The sequence below is a fragment of the Antrostomus carolinensis genome, unplaced genomic scaffold (assembly GCF_000700745.2).
Source record: "Antrostomus carolinensis isolate BGI_N321 unplaced genomic scaffold, ASM70074v2 scaffold1987, whole genome shotgun sequence".
Taxonomy (NCBI): domain Eukaryota; kingdom Metazoa; phylum Chordata; class Aves; order Caprimulgiformes; family Caprimulgidae; genus Antrostomus; species Antrostomus carolinensis.
The window spans coordinates 2,321-15,425 of record NW_010327821.1 but is presented as its reverse complement, the minus strand read 5'-3'; the positions used below and the strand labels follow the sequence as shown (position 1 = coordinate 15,425).

Here is a 13,105-nt window from a genome sequence, read left to right as displayed (position 1 = left end):
GGTCTCCCCGGAGCCTTCTCTTCTCCAGGCTGAACAGCCCCAACTCTCAGCCTGTCCTCATAGGAGGATCATCCTCATGGCCTCCTCTGGACTCGTCCATGTCTTTCTTGTGTTGGGGGCTCCAGAAGTTCGATGCCTTAAGTCTCCTGTTCTCTGTTTTAGGCTATAAACTCGACTAGGCCTAGCAGATATGGAACTAACTTTCAGTGTCACATTGTTTAAGCAGAAGGGGATGTTTTTTCAGTACCAATGGGGTCCAGAGCAGCCCGGCAGCAGGCTTCCCTCTCCTCAGGGCTGGGCCAGAAGGAACGCTGGGCCGGGCCTGCAGGCCCTGCAGCCTTTGAACCCTGCAGGAGGGCGGGGGACCCACCTCCCATGGGGCTGGCACCTGCGTCTCACAGCCAGTAAGCCAGGCCCTAAGCTGCCTTTGTCCCCAGCATCACCCAGCTCCAGCGACATTTTCTCCTGCTGCTCCTCTGCACCTCCCTCCCCACGGTAGGTGCTGTCTGGGAAGGAGGAGGGGGCTGGGGCCATGGCATCTCTGCCCTGGGCACCAAGGAAGGGGACGTGGGGCAGAGCCGGTGTACAGGCAGCAGGGTAGGGCCAGACCTGGCTAACAGTACAGGGAGGGAGGGAGGGAGGGAGAGCTGCAGCCCTGGGCCATTCCTTCTGCTCTCAGCCGCCCCAGGCATGGGGCCAGGGCAGTGCCAGCTAAGGCCTTGCTGTCCTGCCCTCTCCTCCTTGCAGACCGACAGCCATAGGACACAGGTCAGTACCTCCTTGCTGCCTTCTCCACCCATTCCACCCACAGCAGAGGCAGCTCAGGCTTCTGAAAAGTTGGAAGCTCTTCCTGTTGCCATGCACCCACCCAGCTCTGCAGGCTGGCTCCCACTTCTCCCTCCTGCCAAGCAGGTCTGTGGAGGAGAGCAGGAAGCCATGCTGACTCAACAGCCTCCATCTACAGCAGTTGCATGAAATGAGGCCAGCTTTTTACCAAAAGAAGTCTTGCCAAGCTCCTACTGTAACCAGAGCACAATGTTCCCCCCCTGCAAGGCCAGCCCTGAGTCAAGGCTTGCCATAAGGGTTTTAAGGCTCACCCTGTCCCCAGGCAATGGCATGTGTCCTCTGGTGAGGGACCAGAAGTGTGTGGCTGCATTTCTACTCCAGTCCCCCCTGCTAGCAGGGGCATTTTACTGCCCAGCAGGTCCACAGGTTAGCCACCTGGATAAGCAGAAAATGGAGATGACAAGCCCAAGTACAGACCTGGAGAATGAGATCCATGACTTCCTGAGCCAGCTGGCAAGAAAAAGGTTCTTTGAGACCGAGTGGGACATTGCTGCCTTTGCCATCATCTTAATCTTCGTGGGTAAGTACATAGCTCAGCATGAGGCATGTGTCAGACAGCTTCTCTTAGCGCTGGGTTTGACAGGCAGCTGCCCGAATCCCAGCAACTCACGCAGCCCCCCAGTAGCACTGCACTGGAGGAAGCAGAGTGCGGCCACTTCATTTCTATTCACCAGGGAAGGGCAGCCACAGGCACAACGATACATGGGCCTGGAGGAAACATTCCCTGTGACCTCCCCGGGTTGCAAGACCACTTTCGTGGCCACGCCACCACCTTGCCTATTGTTAGCACAGTTTGACCAGCCTGGCCTCAGATGGTTGTTGTGGGGTTGCCATGCCCTGTGCGATGTACAGCACTTCATGCAAATTGCTGCAATGCTAATGGAGAAAAAGGGGAGCAGAGAGTCAAGAGGGTACTTGCTGAAACACAGAGTGCTAACAGGCAGACACAGAGGCTGATGCTGATGCAACTGCTCACTTTTCTCCAGGGACTGTGCTTCTGCTGCTGCTCCTGGTGCTTATCCACTGCTGCTGCTGTGACTGTGACTCTCCAAAACAACACAAGGTGATAAAACCCAGCCCACTCACCCAAGAATTATCTGGGACACACACTAAGCTCCCAAGGCTGAGGCCTGTCCTGCATTATCTGCATTGCTTGTCAAAAATGTGGGGAGCAGGAGAGGAAAGCAGGCAGAACACTGGACAGATCCTGCTCTCCCCTGCACACACTCATGTCTCAGGAGAAACACAGCAAAGCCACCAAGGGGGGAACATTCACACGGGGAAGGTAATTGGGAAGAGAGAACAGGCTGGATGTGCTTGAGGAGGCACTGAGGGGAGACCTAATTAATGTTTACAAATATGTTAAGGGCAAATGTCATGAGGATGGAGCCAGGCTCTTCTCAGTGATGCCCAATGATAGGACAAGGAGCAATGGGTGTAAGCTGGAACACAGGAGATTCCGCTTAAACTTGAGAAAAAACTACTTTACAGTGAGGGTGCCAGAGCCCTGGGACAGGCTGCCCAGGGAGGTTGTGGAGTCTCCTTCTCTGGAGACATTCAAGACCCGCCTGGACACCTTCCTGTGTAAAATTGTTTAGGTTCCTGCTCCGGCAGGGGGATTGGACTGGATGATCTTTCGAGGTCCCTTCCAATCCCCAACATTCTGTGATTCTGTGATTCTGTGACTGTTCTGGGGGAGGGAAGTGGTACCTGGGCTTGAGCACAGACAAAGCATGGAGACTAGTTTAGTTGGTGTTCACCCATGTGCAAATTCTTTTCCCTCATCTTTACAATGACACATCCTTTTCCAAAAACAACTAGATTCCCAGAAGGAAAGCGGGCATAGACAACCTGGCAATGGAGCGCTAAATCCTGCTTCACCTCACAGCTGGACTGAATGACTCTTCCTGCTATCTTCCCTCTGCTGCACCTACAAATCAGACTATCTTCACCTTGAATGCCAAGAGCTGCCCAGCTGCCGCTTCCATCCTCCTCTATAACCTCAGCAACTGCCAGTCCTAATCTCTGTACGTGGGTGAATGCATTCGCATGGTACCTGCAATGCCATCCTAGGCCATCCACCCATTTGAGTCAGTCCACCCCACAATCTCCGTAAGATACAGTACCTTGTGCTGGACTTTTCAGCTACAAGCCATAGATCATCTTCAGCTACTGCAGCCAAAGTGGAGAGAACAGGTGCTCCCTCATGCAGAGCCAGCAGCCATGGGAACGACCAGGGAGTGAGGGCAAGGAGAAAGTAAGAAACTATTGTTTCTCTTCAGCTAGAGGCTGGAATCCTTTTCCAAGCTCATACTTGCTGATCGCCAAAACATGTTGTGGAACATCCTCACACTAAGATCCCTTCTCGGATGACTGAATGGGAGGCCCAGCTATGCTTCTTTTCAGGGTTTTGGGCTCCAGCAGGATGGAAAGCAAACCATAGCACTGTCCCTGACTGTGAACATCTATTAAAAGAGGCAGCACAAGTCCCTGAAGATGCTTCAAAGCACAGACACAGCTTCTGGGAACCCTTTCAGTCCCTGTAGAGACATTTGGAGCATGTAATCAGAGAGTCAGCTTCCTTTATGTGCTGCATCAACTTTAGAAACAGTTTGCCTCACTCTTCCCAGGGGACACAAAAGCAGGTGAAGATGAAATTGCTCTGTGCAAGGGAGCAGTGCCTCCCTCCTCCCTACAGCCTTTGCAGAGGATGCTTGGGGCACTAAAGAGAAAGCTTGTTCTTCATCCTGAAGATTAGCAATGCCTCTAATTCGAAAAGCGTCATCACCTTATGTAGCCAGGTTTTCAACTGGGATAGTCCCTCTGCTTTAGGGTAATACTTTGTGTCCCCATAGGTGATCCCATGATGGGGTAGGGTGACCCTTTTTGCTGGGGCACATACTAGTAAGGTCCAACTCCAGAAGGCAGCACCTGAAAGGCAGCCAAGCACCTGCTTCATGAAGAGGAGTGGTGGTACATGTCCTTCCAATGTTTCCACCATAGCTGGAAGGCAGGATGAGGCCAGGGATATTAGGTGCAATTCCAACCAAGTCCTGGCAATGGCAGTACTTGAGCAAACTGGCATCAGCACACAGAAATACCTCTAGTTTCAATGCCAGCTCCAGGAATAAAATGTTTTATCTTTACAAACATTTAGCCTTAGCTGAGCTCGGCAAGGAAACATTATCATCTGCTCAGTGCTAAGATGCTGGGAATAGTAGCATGCAGTCTGTCACTACCCTGTGGACAATGCAGGAATAGCTGCTCAGACTGAGCTAGACTAGAAGCAGCCATAAAATAAACTTTCTTCATTGTTCTCTTAGTCTGTGGTTTTGCTGTTGTTAAGCCTGCTGCAGTGCTGTTGAAAGCTGCCCAGCAAGTATCTTCATCGTAGTTCAGGCAATTCTAATTCCTTTTTGAAGGGTATGTAGAAGGTCAGCAGCAGAGGCCCATGGATCAGTGTCTTCTGTGGTTCCAAAACCAGCAGAATTCAGGCAGCAGCAACTCAACTGCTAGACCCATCAGAAGCAGGCAGCCAGTGTATCTAAGCAACAGACCTCTATCCCCTGAAGACTAAGTATAGATTCTCTGGGCAAAAGGGAAAAAAAGGTGCCACCAGGAAAGATTTTGCTCATGAGAAGTAAAGCTTCCCCAAAGGAAGCTTAAAAAAGACAGAATAAAGCCCAAGAAAAGGCAGACAGTCTGATTATTTCATTCTGCTCCAGTCGCAGTCGCGCAACAACATTCATCAGTGGATGTGGCAATCAAAAGCCCTTGCAGTACTGCAGAGCAGCCCAAACTTCACACACACCTTGCACTGTAAAGCACTTGCCAACGATTGTGGCCCACAGCATGTTTGAGTTGTGTTTGCAAAGGGAGGAGTGAGCTGCCAGTAGCTATCCCAGTACCAGCCTCATTGGGCTCTAAAAGCAGAGCCCTTAGGGCCCAGTATATTTGATTCTGTGCTCAGAGGTTTAGTGGGGAAAAGAGATAAACTGTTAAGTCTTTTAACTGATGGACCCTTGTTTTATCTTTCAAATCACAGGCTACCAGCCCAGGGCTCTGGGCTAGTCCCTCCTGTTGAATCTCGCCTGCCTTGCTTGTTAGCCTGTTCTTTAACAGTGTCCAGGGGCAGCTACCACTGCCACCTAGCAGTCCTCACAACACAGCCACTGTGCATTAGAGCTGGAATCAGGACAGGTATTCCATTTTGCACACTCCTGCCCTCCAGAACTGAAGAAGATTATTTTCTTCTTCAACCACACACTGGGTTGCATGTTATAGGAAGCTGAGTTGGGAGAGGATGTGGCAACATTGATTGGACTGCATATGCTAGTGTGAATTGAAAAAGGAGCCTCCTCCACACACAGGGAGGGTTAAAGAAGAGCACAAGACAGCTCCAGAGGGGTTATCAACTATAAAAATACTCTCATCTGAGAAGCTGTTAATGGTGAGCAGTTCCACACATGCGCAATCACTTGCTAAGCAGGGAATGGTCTAGAACAGGGCAAGGGTTGGTAAATGCATACCCAGGGTGATGACCGCAGCTGATCATAAGGCGATTGACTGGAATCAGGAATGAGTCTGCTATTGCGTCAGCCCATCCAGGCCTCTCTACCTTCCACCCTTCATTACTTATTAACAAACACATGCATCAGTCACAGTCTGATACTCATTTGTAGGCTCTGTGACTGCCTGCAACCTGCAATATTAGCATGCATTAGACCAAGCACAGCACCAAGTGTCAAGTCCTCAGAGAAGGAGGCTGCAGCAGTAACAAGGCTGGCACTAACCCACTCAAGATGCCAGAGATCTCACAAAGGGACAAAAGGAGGTCGTAGACAAGGTAGGACACGTGCTCAGAGCAGAGGTCTATGCAAAAAAAAAAAAAAAAAAAAGAAAAAACAAAAGAAGCAACATACTTGTCTCTAGTCTCCATCCTTGGAGCTATTCAAAGCCATCTGGACATAGCCCTGGGAGACTGGCTTTGGGTGGCCCTGCTTGAGCAGGGGAATTGGACCAGATAGATCCCCTCCAATCTCAACCATTTTGTGATTCTGTGATCTCTTCCTTTTGAGCACAGCACTCCTGATAGCACATGGAAAACACCAGATCCTGGTGTTTTCCAACCATGCTGTCAAGATGGCCCCTTGACAGCCCACTCCAGTGGCCCCTGGTTTTGTAGGGACATCAGTGAGCCTGCAGTCTTCACCTCAGCACATATGTAGGCTCCTGGGTAAGGTACTCCAGTGAGGAAAGCCACCAGAAATACAGGCTGCATAGGGCTAGCTCGAGCCAAGCAGGAGACAGGTGATGCTTCCTTACTGCTTGACAGCCAGATCCATATACCAACCCAACCCAGTCCCAGTTCCAAACTCAGCCTCTCCCAAACATGACCGTGAAGTTTGGAGAAGTACTTCAGGTAGTACTCAGGTGTCAGACAGCACTGGGCTGAGGCCACACAAACCAGGTCCAGCCTTAAAAGAGCTGCCCAACTGTGCCCTCTGTAGTAAGATAGGGTCTGGCGACCGGAAGATATCGGGCTGTACGGAAAGGTAAGACACCCCCCTCTCTCTCCTAGTAGCCAATAGCATTTAGCCTGTGATGTAAGCAGGTGGAAGTGACGTAGTGAACCCACACCATATAGTACTGTGTCGCACAGCATTAAACGCCATTTGCAGCATCCTCATATTGGTGTCAGTGCTCATTGGCCCAGAGACGGGGTGTGTGTTTGTCTCTGTGCCTCCTCGACCGGACGGGACGTTGCGGGATAACAACTGCAACAGCCCTCAGAGACCACTACTGTCCTCCCAGTAAGGCAAACAGTAATCCAGCACGCATAACTAAGAACAGCCACTCACTTATACGACAGCATATAATCTTTGATACTCTCATTCTCAGCACTGACAGCCCATAGGAGCATGGCAGGTCTGAGGATCTTTATTTCACAGTTATCAATGGCTAGAGGGATGAGTTACATACTGTAGCACCCACAGGTAGGCAGCATATCACAGTAACAACGTGGTACTCACTTTGGGTTTAATGACAGGACGTAAGACTGCACAGCTGTGCTCAAGGTACCGAGGCAGCTCCAAAGGCTGGCAGTGAAAACAAGATATTAAACCTGGAAAAAACCAAGTGGCCCAACTAGGGCTTAGGGGGGGAAAAAAAATATTATCACATTGATGCCAGGGAAAAAAAAGAGTTCATAGAGCAGCAAGTACAAGTATTCCCAAAGGAGAAGCAATAACATAGACATGGAAAGAACAGATAAGAGAGGGAGAAGCTCAGGACTAGTCATAACCACAGCTGGACCAGATCACAACAACATATTTCACTACATGAAGCAACATGCCCTACACTTTTTGTGGTGTGTTAAATTAGTCTGTCTTCATCCCTTCCCAGCCAGCTCACAGTCCAGCAGTTAGTTGCAACATTGTGTGCAAACACAGTTAGTGAGAGTGATCCACAGCTCCCCATCCCTTGTAATGGACTACTGTAATTCATCAGAGGCTTGGAAAGCGTAAGCCACACACCGCACATGAGAACAAAGACAGGTGGAAGCTCTCGCCAGCCACACAGCATGCTTGGTGCCCTGCTTATGCAGCAGTCCCAGCGAAGGCTACTGAAGTTGTGTCTCTGGATACACTGACCTACAGAGGGCCACATAGTAGCAAACTACACCACTCCTCAGGCTGACCTGAACTCAGCTGGCATGTTGAAAACAAACAGGGAGACACTGGAAGCGCTGTAAGGGCTTGGACACTCCACAGAGAATTAATATGGCCTGTAGTTCCAGTAACTGGAGAAAACAGAGATCTGGAAAGCAAGAAGAAAAGCAGGTAAGTTCCTGTATCCCTTGGGCCATAGAAGAAAGAGCACATAATGTGTACGTGAAGATTGAGCTTTACAGCACTATGCACTCCAGCACTGCACTTGCTGAAGGGCAAGATTTGCTGCTATTGTCACTGAAGAGGCTTGGAGCACAAAGTTATTTGCTCAAGGTGGCAGCTGCGTCAGCTGCAGAGCTGAAACTGAACACTGGTGTACTGGAATCAAGTTTGCTGAGGTCCCCATGCCTCCTCTACAGCACCTGGGAATTTTCTTACATCCAGCTCATGACTGATAACACAAAAGAATCTACCTGCTCCTCTCCATCTAGTCACTAGTTCAGCAACCACATCTGGCACTCATCCCAGATGGCCATCTGCTGGGCAGTGCCAGCTAGCTCCCTGGCTCCAGAGCACTGACTCATTGTTTGTTTTCAGTTTATATGTATGTTGCACAGAATAACATCACATCAGATTTTTAGGAGATCTGAGGTCCCCTCAAAATCCAGAGTTGAAAACAAAGCCCCTTCTCTAACGCCATTACCTTATCCTTCAGTTGCTGGCAAAGCTGCAGTGAAACTGTGAAGAAGACAAGGGCATCATTTAACCACGGGACAACACATTCCACTTTATGGACATGGCTGACTTCATACCGCTGGTTTCCAAACTCACTGGAGTAGGGGAAAAAAGAGCACAGCTTCACATGCAACAGCACAGAACACAAAACTCAACTGTCCTCCATTCTCACAGAGAGATCATTGTGATTTCTAGTACATTTAAAACAGCACCTGTCAAAGTTATAGAATGCAGACTCTCAGTCTACCTCTGACCAGGTTAAGAGTTAAGCTAAATCAAACAGGGTTAAAGCAGAAGCTTTTATCACTTTCCAGAGAGGCACAAAGGCAGGAAGTGCAAATGGCAATGTCAATAACCTAATGTTCATTTTGGTTGATGGCTCTGATCTCTAGACAAACCCACAGCACTGTATGGGTGGGCTGTACCCTGAAAAGCTGTTATCTTTGGGCCTTTATGATCAAGTCATTAAAGAAACATTATTATGGCACCTGTACATTCACAGGCACAGCCACAGCAAGAGACTTAGTTCAGCTTCTTCACTTAACAGATGCTATAATCAAAACTGTGTACAGCCATTTGGATCTCATCCTCGGCATACTCCTACACCTGTTACACAGCCCTTGCAGCGAGTATACTTACAACATGGCTCCAGGGTTGTGTAAAATGGACCCTCCAGCAGGCTTGAAGTTCTAGAGGAGAAGGAAAAGGTCATTAGATTTTTGACACAGTAAACAAACTAATTAGAAAGAGGATGTTTAAGGTTTGTACTTTGTGTTTGGTTTGGAGCGAGGGGTGGGGGGGTTGGTACTGGGGGAAGAGCCACCTTGTGAGAGCAAAAAGCTCCCGGCTCCAAGGCGGAGATCTCCCAGCCCAGGCTATGAGAACTAGAGAAACGCCTCTGGGAATCCATATTTGTGAGAGGAAGGACTGTCCTGAGAAGAAGTATGTGGGGTTGAACCCAGAGGAGAGGCCACTGACCTAACAAAAGACCATTGGCCTAAACAAAGGACAGACAGACACAGAGAGAGCTTCGTTGCCAGAGGAAAGAGGAGAAAGGGGAAAAGACAGAGACCACACCCAGTTCTACCCTATGGAGCAGGAGAAAACAAAGTCCCCTGCAGCCCATGGAGATCCAATGGCAGAGCAGAGATCCACATGTAGGCCACGGAGGACTCCACACTGGAGCACAGAAGCTGAGCCTGAGGGCAAGTGTGACTGGAATTGGGACCCCGAGAGTCGCTCACTGCCAGAGCAGGGGTGGACCCCCAGAGTGGGGAGTGAGTCTGCAGCCCGTGGATGTCCTCATTGCCGGAACCGGGACCTGAGCCCCAAGAGATCTGTGACTCCATGGGAAGCTGCTTTGGAACATCTTGTTCCTGGACTTTCACACTGGGAAAAGCAGCAGAGGTGACCTGACTGAACCCCCATTTCCTGTCCCCTGTGCCGCTGCTGGGGGAAGGTAGAGAAATGGGGAGCAAAGTGATTTGAGCCCGGGAAGAAGGGAGGGGTGGGGGAAGGTGCTGTCAGATGTGGTTGTTGTGTCTCACTGCACCACTCAGGGGAATGGCAATTAATTAAATTGATCTTTCTTCCCCAAGTTTGAGTCTGTTTTCCCCGTGACCATCACTGGTGAGTGAGCTGTCCCTGTCCTTCATTCCTAATCCCGTGCCACCTTTCTTGTGTCTCCCATCCCATCTCACCAGGTGGGGGGAGAGAGTGCAGGACCGCATGGTTCCACTGTGGGTCAAACCACCACACATTTTCAGTAGCCTGACATAAAGAAATGCATATACTGTATCTTCCTGAATACTCCATACATATGGAATCCATGTCATTGGATCCCTTCCTGCTCCTTCATGAAAAAAATTCTACAGAGTGGCTGAATCCAACTTAGCTCCAAATTTTAGCACCACAAAAATAAGATGTGAAGATCCAGAAGAAAAACAAGACAGATTTTAGGAAAAATATCCTTTTGGAAGGACTGCATTTCTTAAAGCTTAAGAGTTTAACTCTGTTTTTACAGGACATCAAGCTGACCCAAATGCCACAGGTGAAGCAGAAAAGTATCCATCAAAACTTGAAGCAGAAAAGTATCCATCAAAACTTCATTCAGAAAACCCAGGATGCTACTTCAATGTAAACTGAATTAATACAGTGATGCCCTTCTAAAATTACACAAAATTATCAAACTATATTTTTATATATGCTATAAAGCATTACTTGGCAAAAAATAGTTACTGGCTTTCCCCAGAGCACTAGTATTTTCTTCTGGGCTAAATGGCCCAGGACTAGATTTAGAGCCAGCGTTTTGTCTGCAGCAGATCTAAACACAGGCACTTAACAGCAGTTACAGTCATTTCTGCATTATCTGATGCATGTAACATTGCACCATACAGCAATGCAATCTCCTCCTCACATAGGGAAAGGTAAATAAACAAGGCTCAACAAATAATAGTCACCTTGGTTGTGCTGGGCTGCAGCACATGGAGTTGGTAGACCGTCAGGCACAGCTTATTCAGATTAATATAGAAATTCACAAGGACGTCTGGAGGCAGAGCAGGGGTGAACATTTTCTGGTGAGAAAATAAGTAGTTACTTTGTCAGTGAAAGGACCATTATTTCCAGTGCTGGGAATCACTACCTTTTTCTAAGACATACTACAGTTACCCTATAGTGAGAGAAACATTAGGGAAGAAACAAAGGCTGAGCAGGTTACAGGCAAGCTTGATCTTGCTGCACTTGATCAAATGGTGTGTGCATGATTGTGACAAAAGAGGATGGAGCAGTGTTCACAAGGGCAAATCATCCCTGGAACGAGCTTCCTGGTCAGAGAACACAACTTACTCTGAGAACCAGATTCTTCATGCCCAAGTCATCTGCTTTCCCATAGGAAAATACAAAGCAGACAAAAATGCTCAGGGTTTACACCGACTTCAGCTCTCTCTTTCTGCCTCAGGAGACATTTCAGAAATCCACTTCCACTAGGATGCAGCATAACATCCTAATTGTTGCATGCTGCCAGACTATATGGAGATCGAGGCCACCGCATACTTACTGTGAGACCACTGGAGGCAATTTCTGGTAGAGTCAGAGTGGCTGGAGTGGTGAGCCGATTTCGGGCTCTTGAAAGCTGTAACATCACAGCATCCATGAGCTACAAGATAATGTACAGTGCACTGCTGAGTGGTGATTTCTGGACAGCTCTGGATAGCATGCTGCAGAATCCTACAGCCTTTTGCGGGTGTTACAACAGTAATAACTATGCCCCTGCACTTCCAGGAATTCAGGGACTTACTGGGAAGGGGTGGCTCCCACATAAATGCAGTTTAACTGTTACCACCATCGTAGACACTTGTGAGGCAGGCCAAGAGTGTTTAATAAAAGGGGCTGAAGAGAGAACAGCTATTCATTAGAACAATAAGAAGAAAGCATGAGATCAATTACTGATGCCACAGAAGCATCAACAAACTCATCATCAGCTCTTCTGAAAAGGAAGCATTAAGTAAAAACAACAAGCTGTGTTCTAGTTCTCCCCATTCCCACATCATGGGTACAACTGCTGAATGCCCCCCCCGCTTCATAACCATCAATGAGCTAGGACACTGGAAAAAAGAACCAGCTCATTGTGAGTCCAATCCTGTCAGAAAGGCTCTATTCAGGCAGACTTCCTTTTGCAGGAAAAAAGTGGGAAGCAACATATGTCTGTTATAGAGATAATGACTGCTAAGATGAAGGCATTTTGTTATGACTGATTTCTCTCCCCTACTTCCACCCAAAAGTAAAAAGGAAATAGTTCTATTACCTAGCTTTTTCCTATTAGCAGGCCTTGCCCATGTGGAGGCTAAAAAGGTTTAGCTTTCTCATGTTTTATATTGTGATGGATTCTAATGAGTAAGTTGAAACCCTGGTAGCTTCAGAGAGTATTTCCAAGCAGAGGCCTGGGCGTTATTGCCATGCAGCAGTTGGTCACCGCATCAACTACGACTAGCAAGTGAGAAGTCACTTTCAAATCATCAGTAAATCACAGGTACTAACTATAATCTTTTGTTTGCTGATGACTGCCTCGTTTCTTCTGTCTCCAAAAGCATTGACTGACAGGGAAGGGCATGAGCTGTGTAACCACATCAAGATCAAAGATCAAGGGAGATGCTCCAAGAATATCACTGCTGTGCAACAGGGCACCGACTGCTCAGATTACCATTCACCATGATGTACAACCCTCTTAATTGATGCTGAACTGGTATAGATTCCTATCAAATATGAGGTCACATCGATACTCCTTGACACAGGTACATATGGGTACAATTGGGGAATCCATCTCCACTAAGAGACCCAAGACAGAAATGTGTATTAAATGTGTTTAAAACAACAAATGGAGGGAAAAAAACCCACATGTTTCCACCCAAGTAGAGGGGGCTTTCTCACCTTGAGAACCTCCGAGCCTGTTTTGAACTGGTAGTTTACATCTCTGTTCATAAGCAGGTATATGGCTTGGTTAACATGGTTTCTAGCATCCTGGATCTGCAAAGGCACAAATGCAGCCCTATTAAACACTCTTTATAATACACCCTAGGAAGCAGAGGTTTCCCTGATGATCTCATTGGCCCTAAGAGAATGGTGACTTTTCAAATGTTAAGGCCATTTCTCTCTGAGTACCAGACAATCACCAACACAAATCTACCACTGCTGCCCAGATGCATTACTGGGTTCTTCACTCAAGGACTGGAGATGCAAAAGTCATAGCTACAACCTGGATTGTCACTACAAATACTGCTGTTGCCCTGCAGGAACAGTGACATCAGGCTCTCTCACCCTGGGAGGACGCTGATCATGACTGTTGGGGCAGGAATCTC

The 13,105-nt window shown here is 48.2% G+C and overlaps 1 protein-coding gene across 1 annotated transcript; it reads right to left on the bottom strand.

Annotated features, from left to right (window-relative positions):
• Positions 1 to 7,372: 7,372 nt before the first annotated feature.
• On the bottom strand, positions 7,373 to 12,771 carry ROGDI (rogdi atypical leucine zipper). The gene is made up of 6 exons (XM_010171997.1): positions 12,678 to 12,771; positions 11,308 to 11,406; positions 10,712 to 10,825; positions 8,892 to 8,941; positions 8,221 to 8,347; positions 7,373 to 7,665 (listed from the first exon to the last, which is right to left on the bottom strand). Exons 1-6 carry the CDS (start codon positions 12,726 to 12,728, stop codon positions 7,624 to 7,626), a joined length of 483 nt encoding a protein of 160 aa, XP_010170299.1. The 5' UTR covers positions 12,729 to 12,771; the 3' UTR covers positions 7,373 to 7,623.
• Between the last annotated feature and the right edge of the window lie 334 nt (positions 12,772 to 13,105).